General features: G+C 42.6%; 1 protein-coding gene across 1 annotated transcript in view; it reads right to left on the minus strand.

Annotated features, from left to right (window-relative positions):
• DNAH14 (dynein axonemal heavy chain 14) overlaps window positions 1-24,365 on the minus strand; it is a 2,550,346-nt gene that overhangs the window by 2,332,943 nt on the left and 193,038 nt on the right. Inside the window, 1 exon segment of the mRNA XM_044060213.1 lies at window positions 3,903-3,907. Within this exon segment, the coding sequence (XP_043916148.1) occupies window positions 3,903-3,907 (5 nt within the window).

Raw genomic sequence — 24,365 nt, forward strand, 5'->3', positions numbered from 1 at the left:
TCTCTTTAAGTAAAGCTCTGTAATCACTGGGTGTAGCAATTTCAATGATCAATATTATGTTTGTTTGTTTTTTCATGGACTACTATAATTGTTTTTTTTTGCATCTATTTTTTGAACTGCTGGTAATGGGTGATCCCATGTGATATAAACTTCATCAGTCCCTATAATACTTTGCGGTTCATGTTTCCAGTGCTTCTCAACTACATCTATATTGCTGTGTTTGAACAATTCCCAGTGCAACAGTTTTGGTACATGACTGTGCCTTCAAGTATATACAGACCCACTGCCATTGCCAGCAACAGGATGTGCAGCTGTTTCCATGTCAGTCGTTCAGAACCTGCATTTGTATGTTTTTCCAATATTTTCAATTGACTTTATAAACCAATATTCACATATGCCAATATCGTTGGACACCACCTTTCTGGCAGCTGCATTGTAACCATAGCCTAATCTACTCATTAGATCTGAGTGACACCTTCAGGTGCAGCTACAGTTAACTCCTAATAATGCCTCTAGGCGTCAAATATTGCTTGTTCGTACTTGTATCAATAATTCCAAAACCATGGTAGGTACAAGGTTTTTAAAAGATTTCATCTTAAAGCTTACACAATGGCAAACTCAACTGTATTAATATTTGACCTCTCCCTAGTGCAGGTAAATAGATATTAGCTGTCTTTTTTATGATATTAGTTTATATTGATATAATTTTCCCATTGTTCTTATTTCAAGAACCATGTAACACAGACAGAACTCCTTAGCCTCATATGAAAGCTCTCAGCTAGATGAGTAAAATGCTGCTGAGAGTATGTGTGTAACTTGCGTGGTTGCTCAGATATTTTAAGTTGTTTACAAAATATTACAAATATAATAGTTACTGTCACTTATAAAATTTGGTTTAAGACCTAGAAACTAAAGAGTGCTACCACTAAAAAAATAGTTTGTGCTGAAGAGTTTGCCAATTATACAGTACTTCTTTCATAACCCCTATTATTCTAGAAATATAAACATTTGTCTGAAATATGAGGTCATAATTTGATTCTGTCAAAAGGCTTAGGCACAACCCATTGGAAGTTACACTGCAAACTTCCTAAGCTCCATTGGAGTAAATGAGTTAAGTAAACAGCTAAATGGGTTAAATGTTAAGAAAAAAACAACACTGGTGACAAAGAATCACCCTGAAATATCCCCCTTTGAATTTTTATCCCTGGGATAAAAATTTGCCTTTTGTCATAGCTCAAATGTAAAGTGGCTTGCTACTATTTTATGGTCATTTAAGTGTAATGTAAGGTAATGTAAGTGTAATGTAAGGTAATGTAAGTGACCACTGTAAGGTTTATCTTATACATCTGTAAGCATTCAATTATCCATGTATGTGGGATGCTGTCAAATGCTTTTTGTAATCTATCCTAGTCATGCTTAAAATTCTTCCCCTTTTTACACCTCTCTAGTATGACTTTATTTAGCAACAAATTATTCTTTATTCCATATGACTTCCTTTGGTACTTACGTATTATCGCAGCCACATTTTCATGCTGCGATAATTTACGTAAAATTGAAGAACGGACGTTTGGTCTTACCTTGTAAGGTCTGCCTGATATGTGTTTTACAAGAAAGTTCAAACATTTTTAAGGTGTGATGTAAGGCTGGGTTGTAAACAGAGGGCTTGGTAAAGCAGTCACCATTTTCTTCCGCTGCTTCTTCACCGACTCTGTGGTGGCCTGACTGGAGGAACTAGCTGCTGTGTCTGTGCCCTTTTACGTGCATCAGAAGAACGTCTGATGGTAAGCAAAGACAATCAAGGGAGACTTTTTTTTAAGTAGAAAACGTCAGTACTGCAAAATCATTTGCATTTCATTCCCCCAATACTAGTCTCACTTTATGGATCAATTATATTAGAGAGGTTAATCAGATGTTTAAAGGATTTTGCAGTACTGCCGCCATTTTCTACTCAAAAATCCCCTTGATTGTCTTTGCTTCCTATCAGACGTCTAATCCTCCAACGGATTAGCTAGCCACAAATTGCAAGCAACGTTTGAAAGCCCATACTCATTTTACAAACCAAAAAAAAAGAAAAACCCACCAAGATAGTGTTTAACAGTCTACTATCCTTTCCGATCACTTTGTAAGGAGTGAGACAGGGTATACTGCTTTGGCTTTTTGTTTCCCGATGCTTTCTGTTGTCAGGGCAAAGGCTGAGAAAAAGGAACATGGAACCTGTTTTAAGTGTGGAATGGGGGAACTTGCTTAACTGACATCTTGAGACGCTGACAGTAAATGGGGAAACCTATTTTTTCAAACCATAATTTTTTTTTCATCCGTCAAAGTGAGAAACCTTCCTAAAAACAAGAACACATTAAAGAAAACATGCGTCTGAGGATTTCTCATGCTTCATCGGTCCCAGTTGACACAAGGGAAAGCAACCACCATTCACTCAAAAATGTGGTTGCGATAATACGCAAGTACCCTTTCTTTTATTACCTTTTCATTCTATTACCATGACTATAAACTCTGTCTGCATCAATTCCATTATATAATTTGTATATTGTCAGAAGGCAAGTTACTGGTCTATAGTTCTTAGGGTGGCTTGTAGGTTCACTCTTAAGGGGAGTATCATTTTTCCTGTTATTAACCAAGCTGATGTCAATTTGGGAAGTGCATATAATTAATTCTTACTCTGGGCTAAATCTTTGGGAAAAGATGTCAATACCTTTAACCAGAAGGTAGGCACTACATTTGGGACCAGTGTTTTCCATTAAGGAGCTTTTCTTAATTTTGTTCCAATTTCTCTGGCTGTTACTTTATCCCATACCATAGCTTTTACATTAGAGTTTCTTACTGTTTATTTTAATTCTTTTGTAGTGCATGGGACATGGTGATTACACTCCTATATCTGGAAAAAGAGAAATCAATTAAAGTGCTACTATAGCACGAGACCAATTGTAAGAAATGTTAAGCACCCTCTGCTTAACTTGTTAAGACCGTATCTCACACTACTCCGTCAAATCTGCCAGTTCTGACCAGCAAACAAAAGCATCAGAATGCAGACAGGTTTGTTTCTGCCTGCTGCCCATTCCAATAAGGTGTCCCTTCCTCTTATAAACTAAGAAAGTAGCTAGAATAATGGGATGCATGTTCACCTGCATTTTCTGAATGACATGAAGTCTAAAACTCAAATGTATGTCATTATTTATTGACTTCAGTCCTAAGTGATTTGTACTAAAAAATAAGTTATGTATTCACCATAATGTTCCATCTGAGTAGTTGTACTTCATTTGTCTTCAACCTGTGGGTGTCTGATCTGAATTGGATCCGACACGGCCGCATTTTCCAGCTACTGATCTGAGCTCCCAGCTCCTCCCCTTTCCCACAATGCCCCCTGTCTCCTTCCTCCCTTCAGATTGAGTCTGCTGCTAATTACATAACACATACTCAACCCAACAAGAGCCCATCCTTACTGGCAACCCGAAAAGAAAAAAACCTAAACTCCCAGACTGACCATGCACAATTCTGGGTTGATCATACTTGTAGGTTGGCAGTACCAAAGTGACAAGGTTGGGGGAAGGAGGGGGGGAAAGGTTGAAGACAAATGAAGTACAACTACTCAGATGGAACGTTATGGTGAGTGCATAACTTCTTTATTTGAAGTAGTTGACTTCATTTGATTTTCAACCTGTGGGACAGAGTCCACAGCTACCAAACACTTGGGAGACCCTCATGGGGAGGATATTCCGGAGCACCACAGAACCAAAGGATGCCCTGTTCCTTGACACAATATCCAGCTTGTAATGTGAAATGAAGGTATGAGATGAGGACCATGTAGCTGCAGAACAAATATCATCCAGTGACAGTCTGGACCAAAAGACAGCTGAAGTAGCCATAGACCTGGTGGAATGTGCTTTTACCTGACCTGGAGGGGAAATTCCTCTAGAAGAATAAGCTTGAATAATGCATTGGGAAATCCAATGAGCAATAGTCACTTTAGAAATTGGTTTCCCTAGGAAAGGTCTTGAGTTAGAAACAAACAACTGTTCCGCTTTACGAAATGCTTTAGTCCTGTGCAAGTAAAATCTCAATTGCCTATGAACATCCAACAATTGCAGTTTATATTCCCCTTTATTTTGAAAATTTGGGAAAAACACTGGTAGATTAATAGTCTGGTTAATATTTGCCTCTGATGCTACTTTAGGAAGGAGGGGTTAGTGCACAAAGAAACTCTACCTTTATGATAAATTATATATGGAGATTTGATGGAAAGGGCTGGAAGTTAAGGCACTCTCTTGGCAGAAGTAATGGCCACCAAAAAAGCAGTCTTCCAAGATAAATACTGTAAATCTACTGAAGCTTCCAGTTCAAAAGGTGGGGAAACTAATGCCTGGAGCACAAAGGTAAGGTCCCAGGGGGAGTGGGATCCTTAATTGGAGGTCTAAGTAAAAAGGTACCTTTACAAAAGGACTTGCAAAGTTTTGAAGAAGCTAAGGAAGACATGTTTTCCCCCACATGAAAATTAGAAATGGTAGCCAACTGAACCTTCACTGTGGAGAAACTGGCCCCTTGATGAAAAATTCCCGCCAGAAAGTCTAGCACTGTGGACACTGGAGCTGTGAAAGGATCCAAGGCATGCTGTGAGGCCCATATAGAGAAATGTTTCCATTTGCTATGATATACCTTTCTGCTGGAAGACTTGTGAGCTGCCACCAAAATGTCCTTAACTGGAGAAGATAAACCAAGAGTCCTAACAATCATGGGAACTGGAGCAGCCAAACAGGGCGCTTCAGACTGTCCAGGTCTGGATGAGGAATCACTGAAGGATGAGAAATAAGATACGGAACTGGATCCAACGTCCATGGTGGAGCTAGCAGTTGAGACCATAGGTAGGGGAACCAGACTTGGCGAGGCCAGAATGGGGCGATGAGGATCACAGTGCTCCCCAGCCTGCGAGCTTTCTGAAGAACCTTCGACATGAGGGGTAATGGAGGATAAGAATAAAGAAGTCTGGGAGGCCAAGCATGAATTAGTGCATCTCTCGGGGCTTCCCCCTGAGGGGGGGTTCATAGAGAAGAACTCACTGCATTTCGTGTTGGAAGGAGATCCGAAGAGATTGCAGCAAGGATGATGCCACTTTTGAAAGATCCGTTCTGCTACTGAAGGATTCAGAGACCACTCATAAGGCATCAGGATAGATCTGCAGAGCCTGTCTGCTAGAATGTTTGACCATGCTGGAATGTGTGCTGCCATCAGAAAACAGCCGGTGGAGATCGCCCATTCCCACACTCTCATGGCTTTGCAACAAAGGGGATAAGATCTGGTTCCCCCTTGTCTGTTGATATACCAGACCACTGACATATTGTCCGTCTGAATTGCGATCGTTCCTAGAGGAAGATGAGCATGAAGGGCCTGCAACGCAAGAAGAATCATCCTCATCGCCAGGACATTGAAATGCAAATTGGTCTCAGATGGGGACCACGTACCTTGGACTGTTCTTCCCGAGCAATGCCACCCCACCCTAGTTGGAAGGCATCCGTGGTCACCGTGGCTTTGGGAAAGGCTGGAAGAAAAGGACATTTCTTCAGTAGGTCTAGGGACTAAATCCATTACCAAAGAGAGTCCCTGCACACTCGGGAAATTTGAATGGGATGAGACAAAGGAAGATCTAACAGAGATCACTGAACCAAGACAGTCCACTAGAGAATTCGCATATGAAGATGTGGTAAAGGTAACAAGTTGATCGTGGCCGCCATTGACCCCAAAGCTCTTAGAACTGCTTCTGCCATCAGAACTTGGACCTGAAGAAGATACAGGATGTGTATCTTCAAACTGCGTAGCCTGTCCGGGGTGAGGAAAACTTTAATTTGAACAGTGTTCAACCGAGCCCCAATGAAATCTAGAACCTGAACTGGGGTCAGTGAAGATTTGTTTTTGTTTATGGTAATGCCCAGTTTGTTTGCTAGGTGAAAAAAGCAGTCCCTGGCCTGGCAAAACAGATGCTTGGAAGGGGCAGCAAAGAGCCAATCATCCAGGTAAGGGAAGACCTGAATACTCTGAAGCCTCAGGCGAGCCGCTACTACCACCATCACCTTGGTAAACACACTGGGGACTGAGGTAAGACCAAAGGGAAGGGCTCTGAACTGATAATGATTGGCTCCTAGCCAGAAGTGGAGGAATCTCCGAGAGCATCTGTCCATCTTGATGTGGTAATACACATCCTGGAGGTCTATCAAACACATCCAATCATTTGCCTACAGATAGGGCAGGATGGATAGAAGAGTGACCATCCAGAATTTCGTTTTGGTTACCGACAGGTTTAAGGTGGACAGATCAAGGATACGTCTGAGGTCCCCTGTTTTCTTTGGCACTAAAAAGAACCTGGAGTAAATGCCTGATCTGGATTGGTCTGGGGGGACAGGTTGGATGACCCTTTTGATTAGCAGCTCCTTTATTTCTAGTGCTGCCTCCTCCCTTTGCATGGGTGGGACATCCGGGAGGTGTTTTTTGGTTGTGGTGGTTCTTTGAACGGGATGAAATATCCTCTAGATATAATTCACAACACCCAGTGATCTTTTATAACAGACTCCCATGCCATTGGGTGTAGTGACAGGCGACCTCTGACTGCCTCCAGAGACGAGCAGTCAGGCAACCCTTCAGGGCTGCTGCCCAGGTTTCTCGAAGAAAGGTTCTCTGGACCCAAATTTTCTACGACCCCCCCCCTGCCTCTATGGTGGCATCTGTCATAACCCCCTCTGCCTCTGGGGGAAAGTGAGTCCTGAGTGTCCCAGGAAAAGACATGAGACTTCCAGAACCACATCTTCTTCTTCGTCCCTTGCTGATTCCTGGAAAAGGATCACTGAGGGGAAGAGAAGCGGATTCCAATGGCAGACAGTGTCTTCCCGTCCTTCTCACTCTGGACCACAGTCTCTTTATCAGATTTCCCAAAAAGGGAAGAACCATCGTAAGGGGCATTTGTAAATGACACGTTAAAGGGTTCCGAAAATTGATAAAGCCGGAGCCAGGCAAGGCACCTGATGGTAACACCCATCCCCGCCACACTTGTAGCTCCCTCCCTAGTGTGGGAGAGCAGGCACATGGACATATTTGAAACTGCTTTAAGAGTGGCCATTCGCGTGGAGAACTTCTTTTTGTCTTCCGCCAACATGGACTCCGGGGTGGACTCAGTGACTTCTTTGACAAAATCTCACTGTAATCGAATGATGTGTGGCATGTAGTTCAGTGCCCCTACCAAGAAGGTTGCTGAACCATACACCCGCTTCCCAAAACAGTCCAATGCCCTTGATTCATGATCAGGAGGGTGAATCGTGGAGCTCTCCTGCGTGAACTCCTTCTTGCTGGCAGCTGCCACAACCATAGCATCCACTGGGGACCCCTTATTCCAGCACATCCTGTCTGATGGGGGACTCAAGACCTTGTCAGGGCCCTTGGGGATAGGCTCCATGGTATCTGCTCCTTACATGCCCTAGATGTTATAAGATCCACTAAGGGATTCACATGAGAGGACACCCAAGAGGTAGATGGGGCCATGCCGAATGCCTCCAGGAATACTGACTCATCCGAGGTTGGTTTTGGGGCAGACCACCCCCCTGGCAGAGGAGTTCCATGATGTCTCCAAAGGATATATCCACGGGGGGTGACCTTGGGAAACTTTCCCCCTCCTCCAAGTCAGTGTCTTCAGTGAGGCACTCTGGTGGAGAGTCTAAGTGCCTCCTTTTACACATCTGTTCGCGAGGTACCTTCTCAGTGGGGGTCTCTGGAGAGGATTCGCAAACTTCCTGTTGTTCCCATGGGGGAGCCTCCTGAGGCAGGAGGGCAAGATGGTCAGGACCGCACCCAAAGCTGAGGGGGTCTGGATGGAGTCCAAGGATGAGATGGTCAAGGGTCTCGAAATCGAGGGAACCCTCTGCATCATGTCAAAGGCTGAAGGGGAACGAACCTCCTGGGAGATAATGGCGGAGGCCCTCCCCCTCTGACCTGACAGAGTAGTCAGAGACAAAGCTCTATGAGCTGAAATGCAGAGAGGGATACTGTGCTCCAAAATGCTCTGAGCTGACAGCACCCCTTGGATCCAACCCCAAGACTATGGCTTCGAGAGCTCAGATCCGAACCCATCGGATCCAACATGTTCAACGCAATGGCTGGCATCGAGGTACATGGGACAATTAGTGCCAAACCCTCGACCCTGAGGGTCCTCAGATCCAAGGACTCCAAAAGTGAAGGTCAGATCAGAGAAGGAGTTATAGGTGTAAAGAAAGATTGTGAGCTACACCCTCCAGAGGGAGAGGGTGCTGGCAAGACCCCAATCTGGATCTGGGTGCGGATAAACCTCCGCATCATTTTGTCCATCTCTGCATCACTCAAGTTCTGAGTAGATCCCGAAGAGGAAGCCACCAAAACAGGTCTAGAAAGCTGGTGGGGAGAGGACCTAACTGGGGACTGGATAGGGATTTCCTCTGGCTCAGGGGAAAATCTAAACAGAGAAGACCCAGGCCTAGTTGGAGGCCTTATTTTTGGTGGCATTCTGGCCATAACCGTGCGGTCGGGGAATAGCTTGCACAGCTTGTCCTTCTTGGCCTTTTCTCCCTCCCCAGACCTCTTGGCAGGAGTTTGAGTCCCAGAGGCCAAGGAGGAAGAGGAAGATGCAGCTGCTGCTGTTCCTGTGGGAAGCGAAGAAGGAACTACTGTCCCTGAGGAGGGAAGTAGCCCCTTCAGAATCAGTTTGCCCCTCCTGTCCTTCAGTGCTTTGTGGTTGAACCCAGCACAGACAGGACAGGAGGTGTGAAGGTGTGCTGCTCTCAGACACACCATACAGTGTGGCCATCAGCTGGGGAAAGCTTATGGCCACACTCAGTGCATTTACGGAAACCTGATTTAGGGACTTCAGACATCCCTAAAAGAAACAGGCCCAACACACACACACACACACACACACACACACACACACACACACACACACACACACACACACACACACACACACACACACACACACACAAGGAAAGACTTAAAAGAGCTGAAAACTAAACTTTTTTTTTGTACCGACGACCTCGCGAAAGGTAAAGGAAAAGAAACAGCGAAGAAAAATATCAAAACTATCAGATTTTTACTCACAAAAAACTCCCAACTATGCTAAGAGCTTGGACCACGCTAGTTGCTTTGCTAGCGGCAAACGAGAAATGAAGGGAGGAAGGAGAGGGGGGCATTATGGGTAATGGAAGGAGCTGGGAGTTTGGATCATTAGCTGGAAAATGCGGCTGTGTTGGATCCGATTCGGATCCGAAACCAACAGGTTGAAGATCAAATGAAGTCAACTACTTCAGATTCAAAGATTTTTTGAGTAACATATCCAACATACGAGGCAAAAATCTGAACATTTTGAAAAAATCTGGACATTTAACAGGCATGGCAAGAGAGTATAAACATAAAGGGACTGTGTTACACTGTCTTTCTGACAGTGCTTCCTAAAGGCTTTATGGCTCTGAAAGATGCCAAAACACTTAGTGTTTTTTTCCTGTAACTAGTAGTACATGGTGTAGATAAAGCTCCATGCACTATAAAAATTATGATTGTGTTGGTGATCATAACCTTTAATTATTTGTTCTTGACATGGATGCCAAGACTGAATTTTTTGGCATTCATGTCCATCCAACCACAACCCCTTTTCCCATTTTGCACATGGGATTGGGGTGTCACTTCTTCAGTGAAAATCATCTAGAGCCACTGTTTATACCATCAGGTAGCTAACCCTGCCTTGGTAGTTCTTCCACACCACACACTCGCACACACTCTTACACCTATGAGTGTTCAATCCACCTACTGTATGTCTTTGCAGCACCTGGAGGAAACCCATGTAAACACAGGAAGGACATGCAGACTCCGCACAGGACAGAAGGCACCCCAGTTGAGAATCGAACCAGAGAACTTTTTGGTGTGAGGCAACAACACTAACCATTGTGCCACTGTACCTCAAACACATAATAAACAGGTTATGATCAGTGACCCAGTCATAATCCTCTGTATCCGTTCAGTTTCTTTCTTATGTTTAGCAGGATCTTCATAAATACTTCTGCAAATATACTGACTTCTTCCTTTTTTGGTGGGGTTTCTATTATTTTTGATTTATTTCCCTGTTCTCTATAAAACCTTTTTTGGGTCATTAATGAACTGCTTATTTTGTACTTTTACTTCATATTTATCTGCACATCTTCTAAGTTTTTCTGTATGTGCTAATATGTTTAGTTTATTGTTGGAAATAGTGTATGATAAATCCTGATCTGGTTTGATACCGCGCATTGCTTTTATATTCTTCTTTTATATTCTTATAACAGTGATATTTATTGTCTTAATTGCTTTATAGTTGTTTCTATTTAGTGCTTCCATGGTGGCATTCTATTTAGGTTCATAGGTTCATAGGTAGGTACTAGGCTATCTGCCCTAGGGCATTTATAAGCCTAGCCAGAATGTGTTGGCTTCCGCCTCCCTTTTAGATTAGATTCCTGAGCTTCTGTCCAGCAGGGCCATAGAAGTGATCCCAGGTGTAAATTTACGATTTCCCATCCACTCATCAAGATTTCTTTTGAAGAGGGTCAGTGAGGGGCTCTGCCTAACATGGATAGGGATTCTATTCCAGAGCGAGGGAAGCCTCTGGGATATGAATCTATCCCTCCAGCATGTTTTATTTATTGTTGTGCTGAGGTTTAAATCCCTGAAGCGTGTAGCTCTAAGGGATTTGGATTTCTTGAGGTGGAGCATGTCCATTAATTCCGGGTTAGACATGGCCTTGTAAGTCAGGCAGAGATCGCCTCTGAGTAGGTGGTAAGCAACTGAGTAGAGCTGGAGTTTCTTTAGTCGAGCTGCATAGGGCATCTGTTTGAGGCCCACGATCCTCTTGGTGAGGTACTTTTGGGGTCTCTCTAGCTGTTGCAGGTGTCGGGTAAGCTACATCCCAAATGGGGCATTATACTCAATTATGGGCCTGATGAGTGATGAGTAGAGGGGCACAATGACCTCTCTTGATCTAGATGTGAACCCTTTCGTGATTAGGTGGGCTATATAGAAGGTTTTTCTAACCACTTTGGCAATGTGATTATCAAAAGAGAGGTTACTATCTACTTGGGTCCCCAGATCCCTAATTACATCTTCCGTACTTAGTGGATTACCACCTATGTGGTAGTTTGTGGGCACATTGTTTTTCCCAAAGGGGATGACTATGCACTTTTTGGCATTTAGCTTGAGGCCATGGTTCTAACACCAGGTATCCATCTCCGTAAGACCCTTCTGGAGGATGCTTGTGTCAGCCGGAGAGTTGATTATGGCTCCCCGTTTGCAATCATCTGTGAACTTGGTCAGCTACAGTCCTCCCGTGCTTGCCTGTACCTCAGAGAAGTATATACCGAATGAGAGGGGTCCCAGAACTGAGCCCTGTGGGATGCCACTTGTAACCGGTTTGGAGTCGGACATGGCACCCACAACTCTGACCATGTGGGCTCTATCCCTGAGCCAGTTTGCAGCCCATCTCGTGACATAGGGGTTGATATTCAAGCTGGTAAGCTTATTTATAATGCCAGAGTGGGGTATTGTGTTGAAGGCCTTTGCGAGGTCCAGGTAGGCTGTGTGGACTACCTTTCCCTCATCTATGGCCTTGGTAACTGTTTCAAAGAAGTCAACTAGGTTTAAGAGGCAAGATCTGCCTTTAACAAAGCCGAACTGGGTAGGGTCCAGTGTCCGGCGGTTCCCAATGTCTTTGTTTATGAGATCCATGATGATGCGCTCCACAGCTTTGCAGATCAGGCTAGTCAGGCTTATAGGGCGATAGTTCCCGGGATCCATTGTGGTGCCACCTTTGTGGAGCGGGATAAATGTTGCTGTACGCCATTCTTTGGGTACATATCCTGTAGAAAGGCTGAGTTTGAACAGTGACTTTATGTGAGGGTTCAGTTCTTTTTGGAGCTCATGTAAGACGCAGCCCAGGACACCATCCGGTCCCATTGATGCTGTGTTTTTTGCTTTGGAGAGAGCTGCTTTCACTTGTGTGTCTGTGATGTCTGGGAGACTACATTCTTCTGGGATATACACTGGCCCTTTTGGGGGGGAAGGGGGGTTAAAGTTTGCACTGAACCTGTCCGCCAGGATGTTGGCAATGTCAGTGGGTTCAGTGTATTTTTTGCCATTTTGCACCAGCACAGAGCAGATCTGAGAGTTGCCACCTAGATTATTGATGAAGCTAAAGAAGGCCTTGTGATTATCTTTAGAGTCTGGCGATTTTTCTTTCGAAGCTGGCCTTTGATGATTTTATGAGGGATCGTAGTTTCTTGCTAATACTGATCAGGGATGCCTTCCCTTTTTGGGATTTTGCTCTATCATGTAATAGTTTCCTCCTTCTGTTGCATAGCTTATTTATGGCCGGGGTCCAGCAGACTGGTCTCCTGTTTTTGGAAGAGTGAGTCTTGGTTTGACTTGGGATGGCTCGGTCCATGCATTCCTGTAGGTGCTCATAGAATGCATTTGTAAAGGATTCTGCGGTTTGGGCAGCATTTTCCATTAGCCCGGGGGCTTTGATCCCTTCTTTTCCTTTGTTACTCAATATTTTTCTGGAAACACTTTGTCAGTTGTTAGTTTAGTTTCCCAGTAATTTATCCTATTTATTTCTGTTATATCACAGGAATTTCTGTTAACAGTTCTGATTACCATGTTCATCTGTTTTCCCAATCTTGTAACATTTTGCATCTTCTTCACTTTCTGTAATAATTCTTTCATCTATCTTAATATGTCTCTCTACCTGTATTATATTGGGTCTATATTATATCATCAACGCTTAAAAAAGCGAACGATGAATAATCAAACCCATGTAAGCGAAAGCTTACAATCTCGAAAGCTCAGAACAGTGATTTTTTTCCAAGGTAAAAAAATTGCTGTTCCAAAAAAAAAAAAAAAAAAAAAATTGAAATAATACATAAAGTGGGGGGCTTCGCCCTCCACACCCCCCTACTTAAATATACCAACTCCGAGATCGCACTACAGTGCCGAAAATGGCAAAGTAATGGAAGCGGCCAAGTGAATTCTTTCCCTGGGAAAGAATTCACTTAAAAGCCGCTTCGCTATTTTGCGTTTTCATTTTTTTAAGTTCGATCAAGACGCATTCGATATAATGTGTCTTCGGTCATCTAATAGGAACCCATTATATCAAACAGGCCTTCCCTTAGATCATTTTCTTATGGACTGAGAGCATCTTCTTTACCCTCATTTTCTTGTGAGTATTCTACAGCAAGAGGTTCGAAGAACAACCATGACAAGACAAGCCGACCGGCGGTGTGAACCGTGGCTCTAAATGATTGTCACAGTTGAAGTGACACCCCAACCTCATGTGCAAAATGGGAAAAAGGGGTTGCAGATGGATGATTTCTACAGCAGAGCAAGCAAGTGCAGATCCTGTTTCCTGTACATCCTCCTTCTCAGGTGCATCATCTTTCATCATCTGCCCTCATGTATGGAACACATTGACCAAGCATGTTACAACATTACCTGCATCAGAGATGCCACTGTTTCCCGCTCCTTTCTTTGCTATGTAACTTCAGCTGAACTTTCATACAGGTCTTCTACACAAGGCACCAGAGCATCACCATGTGGCAAATCTGTTTCAGATGCTTCCCACTCCATCTTCTGCCCCTTAGTCTGGGAAACCATCATTCCATCACATTGCGACACTGCCTTTCTTGTAGTCTTCCCATTTATTAGTTGTTGACAATAAGCACATAAGTAATATTTTGCAAAGTTTCTCCTCTTAAACTACTAGGCTAATGACCACAAGGACCTTTTTAAGCCTAGCCATGCATCCCAAATATCTGACAAGTTCTGGTAGCCTTAATAAGTGTACAAGCAGAGGCCTGGGAGCCTACTCCCCAGGCTAAAAGACATTTGATAAAAGTGCTTAATACTGAGTGCACTGATACTGCTTGCACTGATTTTAGTATCAAATTAGTGAGTTTTTTACTGGAATTAGTTTACTGACTTTTGCTGGTGGCAGAAGGTTTCCAGGCTAGTTGTTTTATACTGATACTAAAATACTCAGTAGCAAGTCCAGCCTAACATTACTATAAAACCAAACTCCAAGGTTATAGTTACCCTTGTCTCCAGAATCATTAATTTCGGTGTGACAGACCAGTACTTCTCCACAACTTCTCTAACTAGCCTGACTGAGATGGGTATCTTGAGACAGCGTAAGAATTGTCTCATGCTGTCTGATGGTCATCTATTACTCAAACAGGATAACACAGTGTGTGAGAGATGTACGTATATAATATCCTTGGAGGCAAAAATGTCACATACAGTAAACTCAGGCACCAAAATTGTCAGCAGTACACCATGCATCATGCCTCTCCAAAGCCATCACAATAAACATAATCCATCACATGTTGAGGTTCTAAAGCTTAACTTGCCTAAACCTCAAATACCTTCAAAATACAACACAGGCACAAAGCACACTCAGCATATTAAGCCTACTTCCTCACATAGCACAAGCAGTCCCAAAGTCATAGATGCTGAGACCATAGGGTAGGCACCAACACAACCAAACATTCTTATTATAGATAACTCCACTATAAAACATACAGATTTGCTTCTTACCAGGGTACGCAAGGAAAGAGTGATGGTTAGTTGTTTATCTGGAGCCAGGATCCATCAGATCACACATGCACTCAAGGTCTTGAACAAGAAGCACCAGTATGATTCTGTCATAGTTCATGTCAGCGCCAATGACTTGAGGTGTACCTCCCTAGATTATATGAAAAGAAACACGATGGAAATCTCAGCCTTTGTATCCAAGGCAGGTATAGGTCCAGCACTGAGCAGCATTCTACTTTCTCCAAGGATGACATGGTGGAGAGAAAGATTTATCTCCCAGTGAAGGCCATGTCTTTGGAACAGGCTACCAATGCATGTGAAACAGAGCACATCTATGACACTGTTCAAGAGGAACCTGGATGAGTGGATGCTGCACCATATATTCTTACCAGGGATAGTGCTCACAACCTTCCTGGACATGAGCAGTCATCACTAAATGCAATCTTGGGTATTGACTAGTACCTCTATGGTATTACATTAGGTTGAAACGGCTAGGCTTAAAATGACCTCCGGGTCGATAGCCTAGTAATCTCCCATGATCCTATGATGCCACGATATGAGCAGAAAATAACCAACTTCAGTAACTGGCTTAGTTTTTGGTGTCATTTAAAGGGGGTCCAATATTTGTCAGCCTGGCAGGATATGATCAACAGACTACAGACTATGCTACATTGCCAGGGATGGCCAGCATCTGTCCCCTCTAGGGTTTTTATTATTGGCAAAGACATTGTCCACCCCCATAGTATCTTTTTTAGGCAATGCCAACCAGATAAGCTGACCAACATAACAAAACAAGCAAAGGAAATCATGAAGATGTTACTGATCAATACTAGGAGCCTGATCAAGAAACTCCACTCCCTACAAGCCCTTCTCACCCTTGAAGACAGTGACATCTGTGTAGTGACAGAGACATGCATAGGTCAGAGGCAAGTGTACATGATATGTATTCAATAAAATTCTTAACACATTTTTTGTGCTTTCTAGTCACTCAGAAAGATTACACTAAGTGTACATGTACGCTTTGTGGTAATTTTTATGAATCTCTGTCAATATTTAAAGCTGCAAGAATATCAGTAGGAAAACTAAAATTAGGAGGAAGAAGGGTTGTATTATGTGTGTTGTCTGTTCACTCAGAACAGTGTGCACTTAGTGTACACTTAGTGTAGGCTTTATTGAGTCTGGCTGCACATGGTTTAAAATAGCAAAGAGCACTCAAGCTATGCAGGGGTATAATGCTTTTCTCACATTTAAACCACAGGGGGAGGAAAAAGGGTGGAGGTGTGTCAGTCTAAATTCAGAAGAGACTCACACCAAGGCTGGTAAAGCAGCATGATGCACTTGATCTTCATGGCAAAATAACCATCAGAAAGGTCCGGTATCATATATTAGTTAGCTACAGAACTACTATGACAAAAGAAAGCCACAATACCTATCTGCAGGAACTAGAATCACTCATTATTAAAACCAATACCATTTTCTAGGTGATCTAAACTATCCAACTATTGATTGAGAAACCTACACCACCACTAGTGCACAAGCACAGAGATTCCTAGACATTGTCAGTACCAACATCCTAGAACAATTAGTCAGAGCACCCACTAGGAGAGATAGCATTTTGAACCTTGTACTTATTAACATGGGAGCATCTTGCATCATCCTTTCCGTACCTTTATCATTTGTTAGGTCTGACCATAAAGCAGTCTCCTTTGAAATAAAAATGAAACCAAAGATCACTTCCACCCACGGTACCTCTAGACATTTCTTTTAAGACAAACTACGTATTCCTAAATGATATATTGGCAAGCTTTAAATCCACATCATACCCAGTTAACTCCACTGAATGCACAAGAATGTATACCATCACAGTATATCAGCATGTAAACTGCTGCTCAGATGCAGCTGTACTCTCTAGGAACAAGTGCAGGGCAAACCTCAGAAACAAACACACACGGTGAAACCATAATATTAACAAGCTTTATAATAAAAAGAGAAGAATTTTGACCAAAAGAAGAATAATTCTGGAAATGTTAGAGCCCTTGTCACTGAAATAAACAAACAACTCAGGAGCTTAATAAAATCCAGCAAAGCTCACAAGACAGTTTTTTAGTTATGATCGTAATCTGAAAAGCACAATGCAACAATGGACTGAGCTGTTTGTGAATGATGATAGCTATACTGAGGCCAAAGATTTAGCTAAACTTCTGGCCAATAAATTAAGCTCTAATTTTATCCCTCTCTCCCTTCCATCTGTCCCTCAGGATATACCTGAAACTAGCTCACCTCAAAGTATCACACTAAACCAAGTCCTAAAAGTGCTATCAAAAACTAAAAATACCACATTGATGGTTCCTGACAATATCCCTGGATGCATGTTAAGCAGCATGAAGCAAGATTCAGCGATACCCCTAACAAAACTGTTCAATCTCAGTCTTCATACAGGTTTTGTACCAAGTGAATGAAAACAGCTACAGTCGTTCCCCTGCATAAGGGAGGACCTCCCACAAACTCAAGCAATTACAGATCCATAAGTCTGACCAGCCTCATATGCAAAGCCATGGAAAGACTTACCATGGAATTAATCAGTCAGGACTTAAGGAACCTCCAAAGACTGGATCTGTATCAGTCTGGATTCATCAAGGGCAGGTTATGCTTATTCTACCTGGTGTATTTTTTTGTAAAGGTCACCAAACCAATGGCTGAAAGCAAAACAGTATAGACTTCATACCTCAATCTTGCCAAAGCTTTTGACACAATTCCCCACTCAGGCATAGAAGAAAAGCTAAATAAACTGGAAATTAACCCCTATGTCACCCACTTTATTGACAACTGGCTTGCAGATAATCACAATGGAGAAGTCACCTTCACAAAGAGACTAGTCACTCAGGGTTCTGTGCTGGGATTTCTTCCATTTGGCATCAACTCTTCTGAAGTAAAAGCCAATATCAAAAGGCTCTGACTAGCTAAGTTTGCAGATTACTGCAAGCTATGAGTAGTCACTGAATCTCCAAGTGCCTTAGCCATCCTGCAGGAAGGTATGTCTCAAATAAAGAAATGGTGTCAGAATCATAGTCTGATTATCGTATCCTTTGGGAAGCCAGCTACCACAGAGATCTACTACACTGACAATAAGTCCCTAAGAGTTGACCCAGTCATTTGGGATTTGGGAACTTATGTGGACAGTCTCCTAACTTTTGAGCAATCTGTCTCTATTGCTGTAAGAAAGGCCTTCTATATTGTACAGTTTATAAACAAAGGTACTGTGTCTAGGTCTAGGGATGTCATTATCCCCCTTTACTCAGCCCTCATTAGGCCAATCATTGAATATAATGCCCCCTTTGGCATGTATCTGTCCAGACACATGCAACAAATAGTATGCTCACAGAGATAATTTACTAAAAGGATACAAGGCCTAAACAACACGTCCTACATGGACTGACTCAAAGGCCTGTCACTACACTCAGTATCCTACAGACTGCTAAGAGGTGACCTGTGTCTAGCATGTAAGGCTCGCTTCCTCCAACCCATTACTGATGGATTTACTGTACATCAGCAAGTCAAATGACATCAGAAATGCTCTGTCTAGAGATCCAGACCTCTCCTGCAACATCAACAGATTTGGAGGGACAGATATATTTCTCAGAGGATACTGCTGCTGTGGAACAGACTCCCCATTCATATAAAACAAAGTTCAGTCCTGTCCATTTTCAAGCACAACTAATATCTATAGATAGGAAACAGAAACTTTACCCCAGGACTGCCCCTGTACCACTAATGGACAGAGGCAGCTCCCAAATGCTTTATCCCATGCATGAGTCCCCTCAAATTATCTGTGGTATGATCCACTGATTAGGGGTGGGTCTGGCAAAATGGTTGTACAGGGTTTGATTCTGACCTCAAGTTATTGATTAGGCTTAAAATGGCCCTTCAAGGCAGTTAGTCTAGTATTCACATGTGAACCTATAATCTCAGTATCCCAGTTATTCTCATTAGGGGTAATACATAATTATTGACCATGGGTTGGGTAAGGCCAGTCTATAACCAAACAGAATAGGTTATTTCAAGCACAAAAAGGGAAACTGGTTATGCTTAAAATGGCCTGTAAGGATAGCCAGCCCAGTTCTTACCTATGACCCTATAAAATACTCTGGTATTTGTTTTTTAGCCTTTCCACTTTCTCTGTCACTTTTACCAGGCAGCCAAATGTTTCTTTGTCTATGTAATGTTTTTTGTTGATTTTTTTCAATTAAGGAATATAACTCTTTGTAGTTTTTCACAGATTTTCTTGTGCAAGTATTTGTCTTTCCTCTAATTTCTCTCTCTTACTCTTGCTAAATATTCTCTGTCCTGAAATTCTGGGCCTTTTGCATAATAGTAACAGTATATAATTCCTTCCTTATCCTCAATAGTCCACTTTTTCATCTCTATTCCTCTTTCTTGGCTTGTCAGTTTTTGTGCTTTTTGTGGGCCACTTTTTCCTTCTACCACATGTAGGCCTGGCCTAACCCACTGATAGGAAAGTTTTTATGTCCTGATGAGTCCACACTTTCTTTTTTCCAGTCCTAGCCATGCCTCTCAACTTCTTAGAGCAAGAAATCTAGACAAAGGCCCAAACATAAGGACAATTTTTAAATATTATCTTACAAACTTAGAAAGTTGGTAGAATGACAAGATGTTCTTACATTCACTGCTGCAGTATTCTTAACATATGGGATTCCCTGCTGTGGAAGCCCAACATCTGGCCAGTCTACCACATATTTCTGCTGCTTCAAAGGTACGCTGACCATTACCCAAACACTCCTTGTGTAGTGTAGGGCATAAGGGTGATGTTCAGGCCTACCATAGTCAGAACTTCTTTGCTGCTATTCCGAACATATCTTTTCACCATCGGTCTGTTGACCTGTATCCATTTTCTGCCAGTTGAATGCATTTTCATTCTCCAGTGACTACATACGCCTGTTTGCTGACTTCTCTACCATTGCATATAAGTGGCCCATTGGGGTTTTTGTTTTTTTCTTGTCTTATTTTGTGCTCCTTGGGGTTAATGTCATCCAGGAAGGGTAAATGTCAGTGTGGGAGACAGATTCCCCATAAAGAATGCCATGATAATTGTCCTTTTTTGTCTAAGAGCTTCTCATGACCAAATGTCTTGTTCAATTTGTCAGCTGTTCATCCCAAAAACCCTTTGCAGTAGACCTTCTTTCTTTTCTTTGCATCTTGAGAACCAGCATCTTAAGCTGCTCACTAAAGATACAATGGAAAGAATCTCCAGCCCCAAGGGTCAGCCATTAGAGAAGAAGAAGGTGAAAAAGGTACAACTGGAATCTTTTGTTGTCCAGCATCTGCCAGGTGTTTCTCCTGAGGTCATTACAAACCCGGTGGCTCACCCAGTTGAGTTGTTGGATTTCTCTGCTGCGACCGTGTTGGAGGCCAGTGAGGATCCAGCTGCCAGCAACTCCAAAGGAGCTTTGCAAGCATCCATTTCAGACGTTCAGGAGGAACGATGGTTGATTTTTTTCCGAGGGGCCCAGGGGAGTTCCTCCATTTTCGGTTGGGGAAGAAGTTCCTAGTATGGGTCTTGATTGTCATCCTGGGTCTGAGCCTTCTCGGTTTTTTGGAGGAGACATTCCCTTAAAAAAGAAACAAAAACTTAAACATGTTTTTTCTGTGCCTAGGGATCCACAAAGTGACTGGCAGAGGTTTACTCAGGTTTATAGGTGTGTACTAGGTTAATGGCCCTGGAGCCTTTACAATCCTAGCCCCCCAAAAAAATTGCTCAGGCACCGTGCCACCCAATGTTAGTTCACAGTACCCATATCCAGTATGGCAACTGGAATGATCCCTGGAGTGAACTTTCTGTTACCCATCCAGTCGTCAAGACTTCTCTTGAAGAGGGCCTAAGAGGTGCTCTGCTTGACATGAATGGGAAGCTTATTCCAGAGTATGGGCAGACTTTGGGAGATGATCCTGTCCCTCCAGCATGTTCTCTTAATTGTGGTAATGAGGTTGTGATCTCTGGGGTGTATAGCGTAAGGGGGACTGGGATTTCTTTAGGTGTAGCATTTCAAGTAGGGCTGGGTCGGACATGGCTTTGTAAGTCAAGCAGAGATCACTTCTAAGTAGATGATGAGACTGAGAACAGCTGAAGTTTCTTGAGTCTGTGCATGTAGGACATGTGTTTAAGGCCTAGGATCCTTTTTGTGAGATACTTCTGTGGCCTCTCCAGCTGTTGTAGGTGTCTGGTCAGGTACATGCCAAATGGGGCATTATATTCGATGATTGCTCTAATGAGGGATGAGTAGTGAGGGATGATGACCTCTTTCTTCCTGTATGCGAAACCTTTGGTTATAAGATGTGCCACATAGAAGGACTTTCTGACCACAGTGGCAATGTGGTAGTCAGGTGGCTGTCGACTTGGGTGCCCAGATGTCTTATGGCCCCTTCAGTGTTCAGTGGGCTCACATCAACATGGTAATTTGTGGGAACTGAGTTTTTTCCAAAGGGATGATAACGCATTTTTTGGCATTAAGCTTCAGGCTATGGTTCCGACACAAGTCATTGGTCTCAGGCAGGCCCTTTTGTAGGATGTCTGCATCACTTGGGGAGTTGATAATGACTCCTAGCTTGCTGTCATCAGTGAACGTGGTCAGCCAAAGTCCTTCTGTGTTGGTCTGGACTTCTGAAAAGTAGATGCCAAACAGGAGAGGACCCAGGGCTGAGCTGTGTGGGACTCCACTCATGACTGATTGAAGTCTGACTTGGAATCTGCAACTTTCACTCTGTGGGTCCTGTCTGTGAGCCAATTTACAACCCACCTAGTGATTTAAGGATTGATGCCTAGTTTGGCGAGTTTATCAATGATACCTGAGTGGGGAATGGTATCAAAGGCCTTGGCCAGGTCGAGGTAGGCTGTATGCACTGCCTTACCCTCATCCACAGCCTTGGTGACTGCCTCATATAAGTCAACCAGGTTCAGCAGGCAGAATCTCCCCTGGACAAAGCCAAACTGTGTGGGGTCAAGAGTTTGGAGATTGCCTATATCTTTGTTAAGCAGGTCCATGATGATGCACTCCATAGCTTTGCATACCAGACTTGTCAGGCTAATTGGGCGACAGTTCAGAGGGTCTGTAGTTGCTCCCCCTTTATGGAGTGGGATGACTGTAACAGTACGCCATTTGTTAGGAACATAGCCTGAGGTAAGGCTGTAATTGAACAGGGCACACAGATGTGGTGCCAGTTCATTTTGTAGCTCATGTAGGATGCAGCCAGGGATATTATCAGGTCCCATGGATGCTGTATTCTTGGCTTCAGACAATGCAGCCTTTACCTGTGCTACAGAAATGGTGGGTACCAGGCTTTCTTTTTCTATTGTGATAAGGCCCTGGGGAGGGGGGTAAAGTTGGCACTGAATCTGTCGGCCAGTATTTTGGCTATATCTGTTGGCTCGGTATACAGGCTATTTACTGCTTTAATATCCATAAAGCCTCCTCAAGGGCTTTGGTACCTGCTCCTCCTTGGTCCTCTACTCCCCTTAAAAGTCATCCTAGAGGACAGGATTCTTATAAGGAAGAGTCAGATTCTGATGATGAAACCCTAACTTATTCTACTCAAACTCCTTCTCCTTTGGACTGTGGGTCAGAAGAGGAGCAATCTATTAGTCCTGATGTTCCTCTGGAGGAAATTTCCTTTGGGGACACACTCTCTAGGACGATGTTTTTTTTTTTTAAGTGGGATTGTGCTCAAGTCTCTGATACCCATAAAAGGTACTATGATTTGCTGCAGTTGGAATCTCCTAAGCCTGATGCTATTCCTCCTGTTTTGCCAGATGCTTTGTCCAGTGCCTCTCATGCGCCTGATTCTCTGCCCCTGTCCCAAGAAACCTGAAGGTTTTATAGGGTGCCTAAGGATTGTTCTTTCTTAAATAAATGTCCTGCTGCTGACCCCTCTGTATGACTAGCCTCTGATAAGCCATCTCAGTTGCTTCCTTCACCCAGGTTATTGCCTTCTGACAAGGACAGCAGAACTAGGGAAAGGCTGAATAAGAAGGTTTACACTTCTACTACCCTACCTTTTAGGGTCATTAATTATCAGACCATACATCTAGGTATGTGTTGGCTCTTCTTTCTCAAGCCTATCAACTTATTTCTCATTTTCCAGACTCTGAGGATAAAACTTCTGTTCTTTCCTTGTTAGGGACTTCCTCTTAAGTCATTCGTCATTCTATTAAATGTAGTTATGATATGGCAGATGCCTGTTCTAGGGCTGGTGTTTTTGGTTCAGTGATAAGGAGGTATGCTGGGCTTGGGATTTAACCTCTACCTGATAATATTAAGGCTAAGTTGATGGATACTCCTCTGGATTCTAAGCTTTTGTTTAGGGAAGCTGATGCTTGTTTAAGTCCCTTCAGGATAGGGGTAAGGCCTTACAGCAGCTTAAATGTGTGTGTTTCTGCTGTGTCTAAATTTCATAGAAATTACCCCGCCACGCCTGCCTTTGTTTGTAGGCACTCATGCCCTTCTGCTAAAGGCTGCAAAACTAACTAATGCAGCATTTAACAGACTACAGTCCAAACAGTCATATAATTTTGTCAATTAACTTCTTTTATGATTCTGCCATCATCTTGAATGAAATGTAGGTAACATGCAAGGAGGCACAGTGATATGTTGCTACTACAAACTAAACATGTACCCTTTTCAACAATACTGTAAGATAACAACAGCACACTCATAAATGGCTGCAAATCCTTTACTTATGGCCAAAGTTATCCACCATAACATAGGAATTATTACAATGCATACAGCATTCTATTGTAATCAGTGAGTCACTTAAATGCATTAATTAACATCATGTAAATAAGGGGAGTTAAAGATGGCTGCACACTGATCAACAGCTTGACTTCAGCTTTCCCAGTGTGAAAAAGGAAACTGAGAAAAAGGGAGTACCATTGAAACTGCTTTTTGGGTAAAGTTCAGTTACTGGCTAGTAAGTGTGCTGTCTGGATGTCAGAAAAGAAGAAATCTGGAAAACGTGAAAGAAAATCAAACAGAAAAAGTGAATAGAAAACACTGAGATGGATTCTGCAGCTTTTCAGCAAAAAGCAGTTCACGCTTCAGCTTTGGTTCAGGAGATGGCTTTCATTAATTTAGAGGAAAATAAATCAATTGTCCTCACAGTTGATTAAAATAAATGAAACACTGAAAGAATATATCAACTCAAAAAACAAAATGTTAGAAAAAGAAGCCTTGACTAGCTGTCAGATGAACTGATAAAACTGCAAAAATCAGATGTTCAAAACCAAAACACCACACAATGGAATGCACAGCAATATGCAAAACTATTTTTTAGCACTTTCTTTACAATTACAAAATTTCATCAGAATACAACAGTCCATCAGAAAATGATTTAAATATGCCTTAAATCAATCATCTGACATAAACATCCTTGCAAAAAGTCCAATTAAAAAAACATACCAAGTTGTGTAACTTTGTTACATAATGCAAAATAAAGACTTAATAAAAAATACACATAAAAACAAATAAAAAATCCTTCAATTTCCATACATAGATAATTATTACAAACATAAAGATTTTATTGTCAGTAAGCAATTTATGGACATTATCCCATTCAAACCAGGAGCTATGCCTGCATTTGTTTTAATTTGCCAGTATAATTTTTGGACTTTTTTATCTGAACTGAAAGAGCTAAATACACAGTTTTACATATTGCTGTGCTCTCCATTGTTT

The sequence above is a fragment of the Protopterus annectens genome, chromosome 1.part2 (genome assembly GCF_019279795.1).
Source record: "Protopterus annectens isolate FY-2018-M chromosome 1.part2, PAN1.0, whole genome shotgun sequence".
Lineage (NCBI taxonomy): Eukaryota > Metazoa > Chordata > Ceratodontiformes > Protopteridae > Protopterus > Protopterus annectens.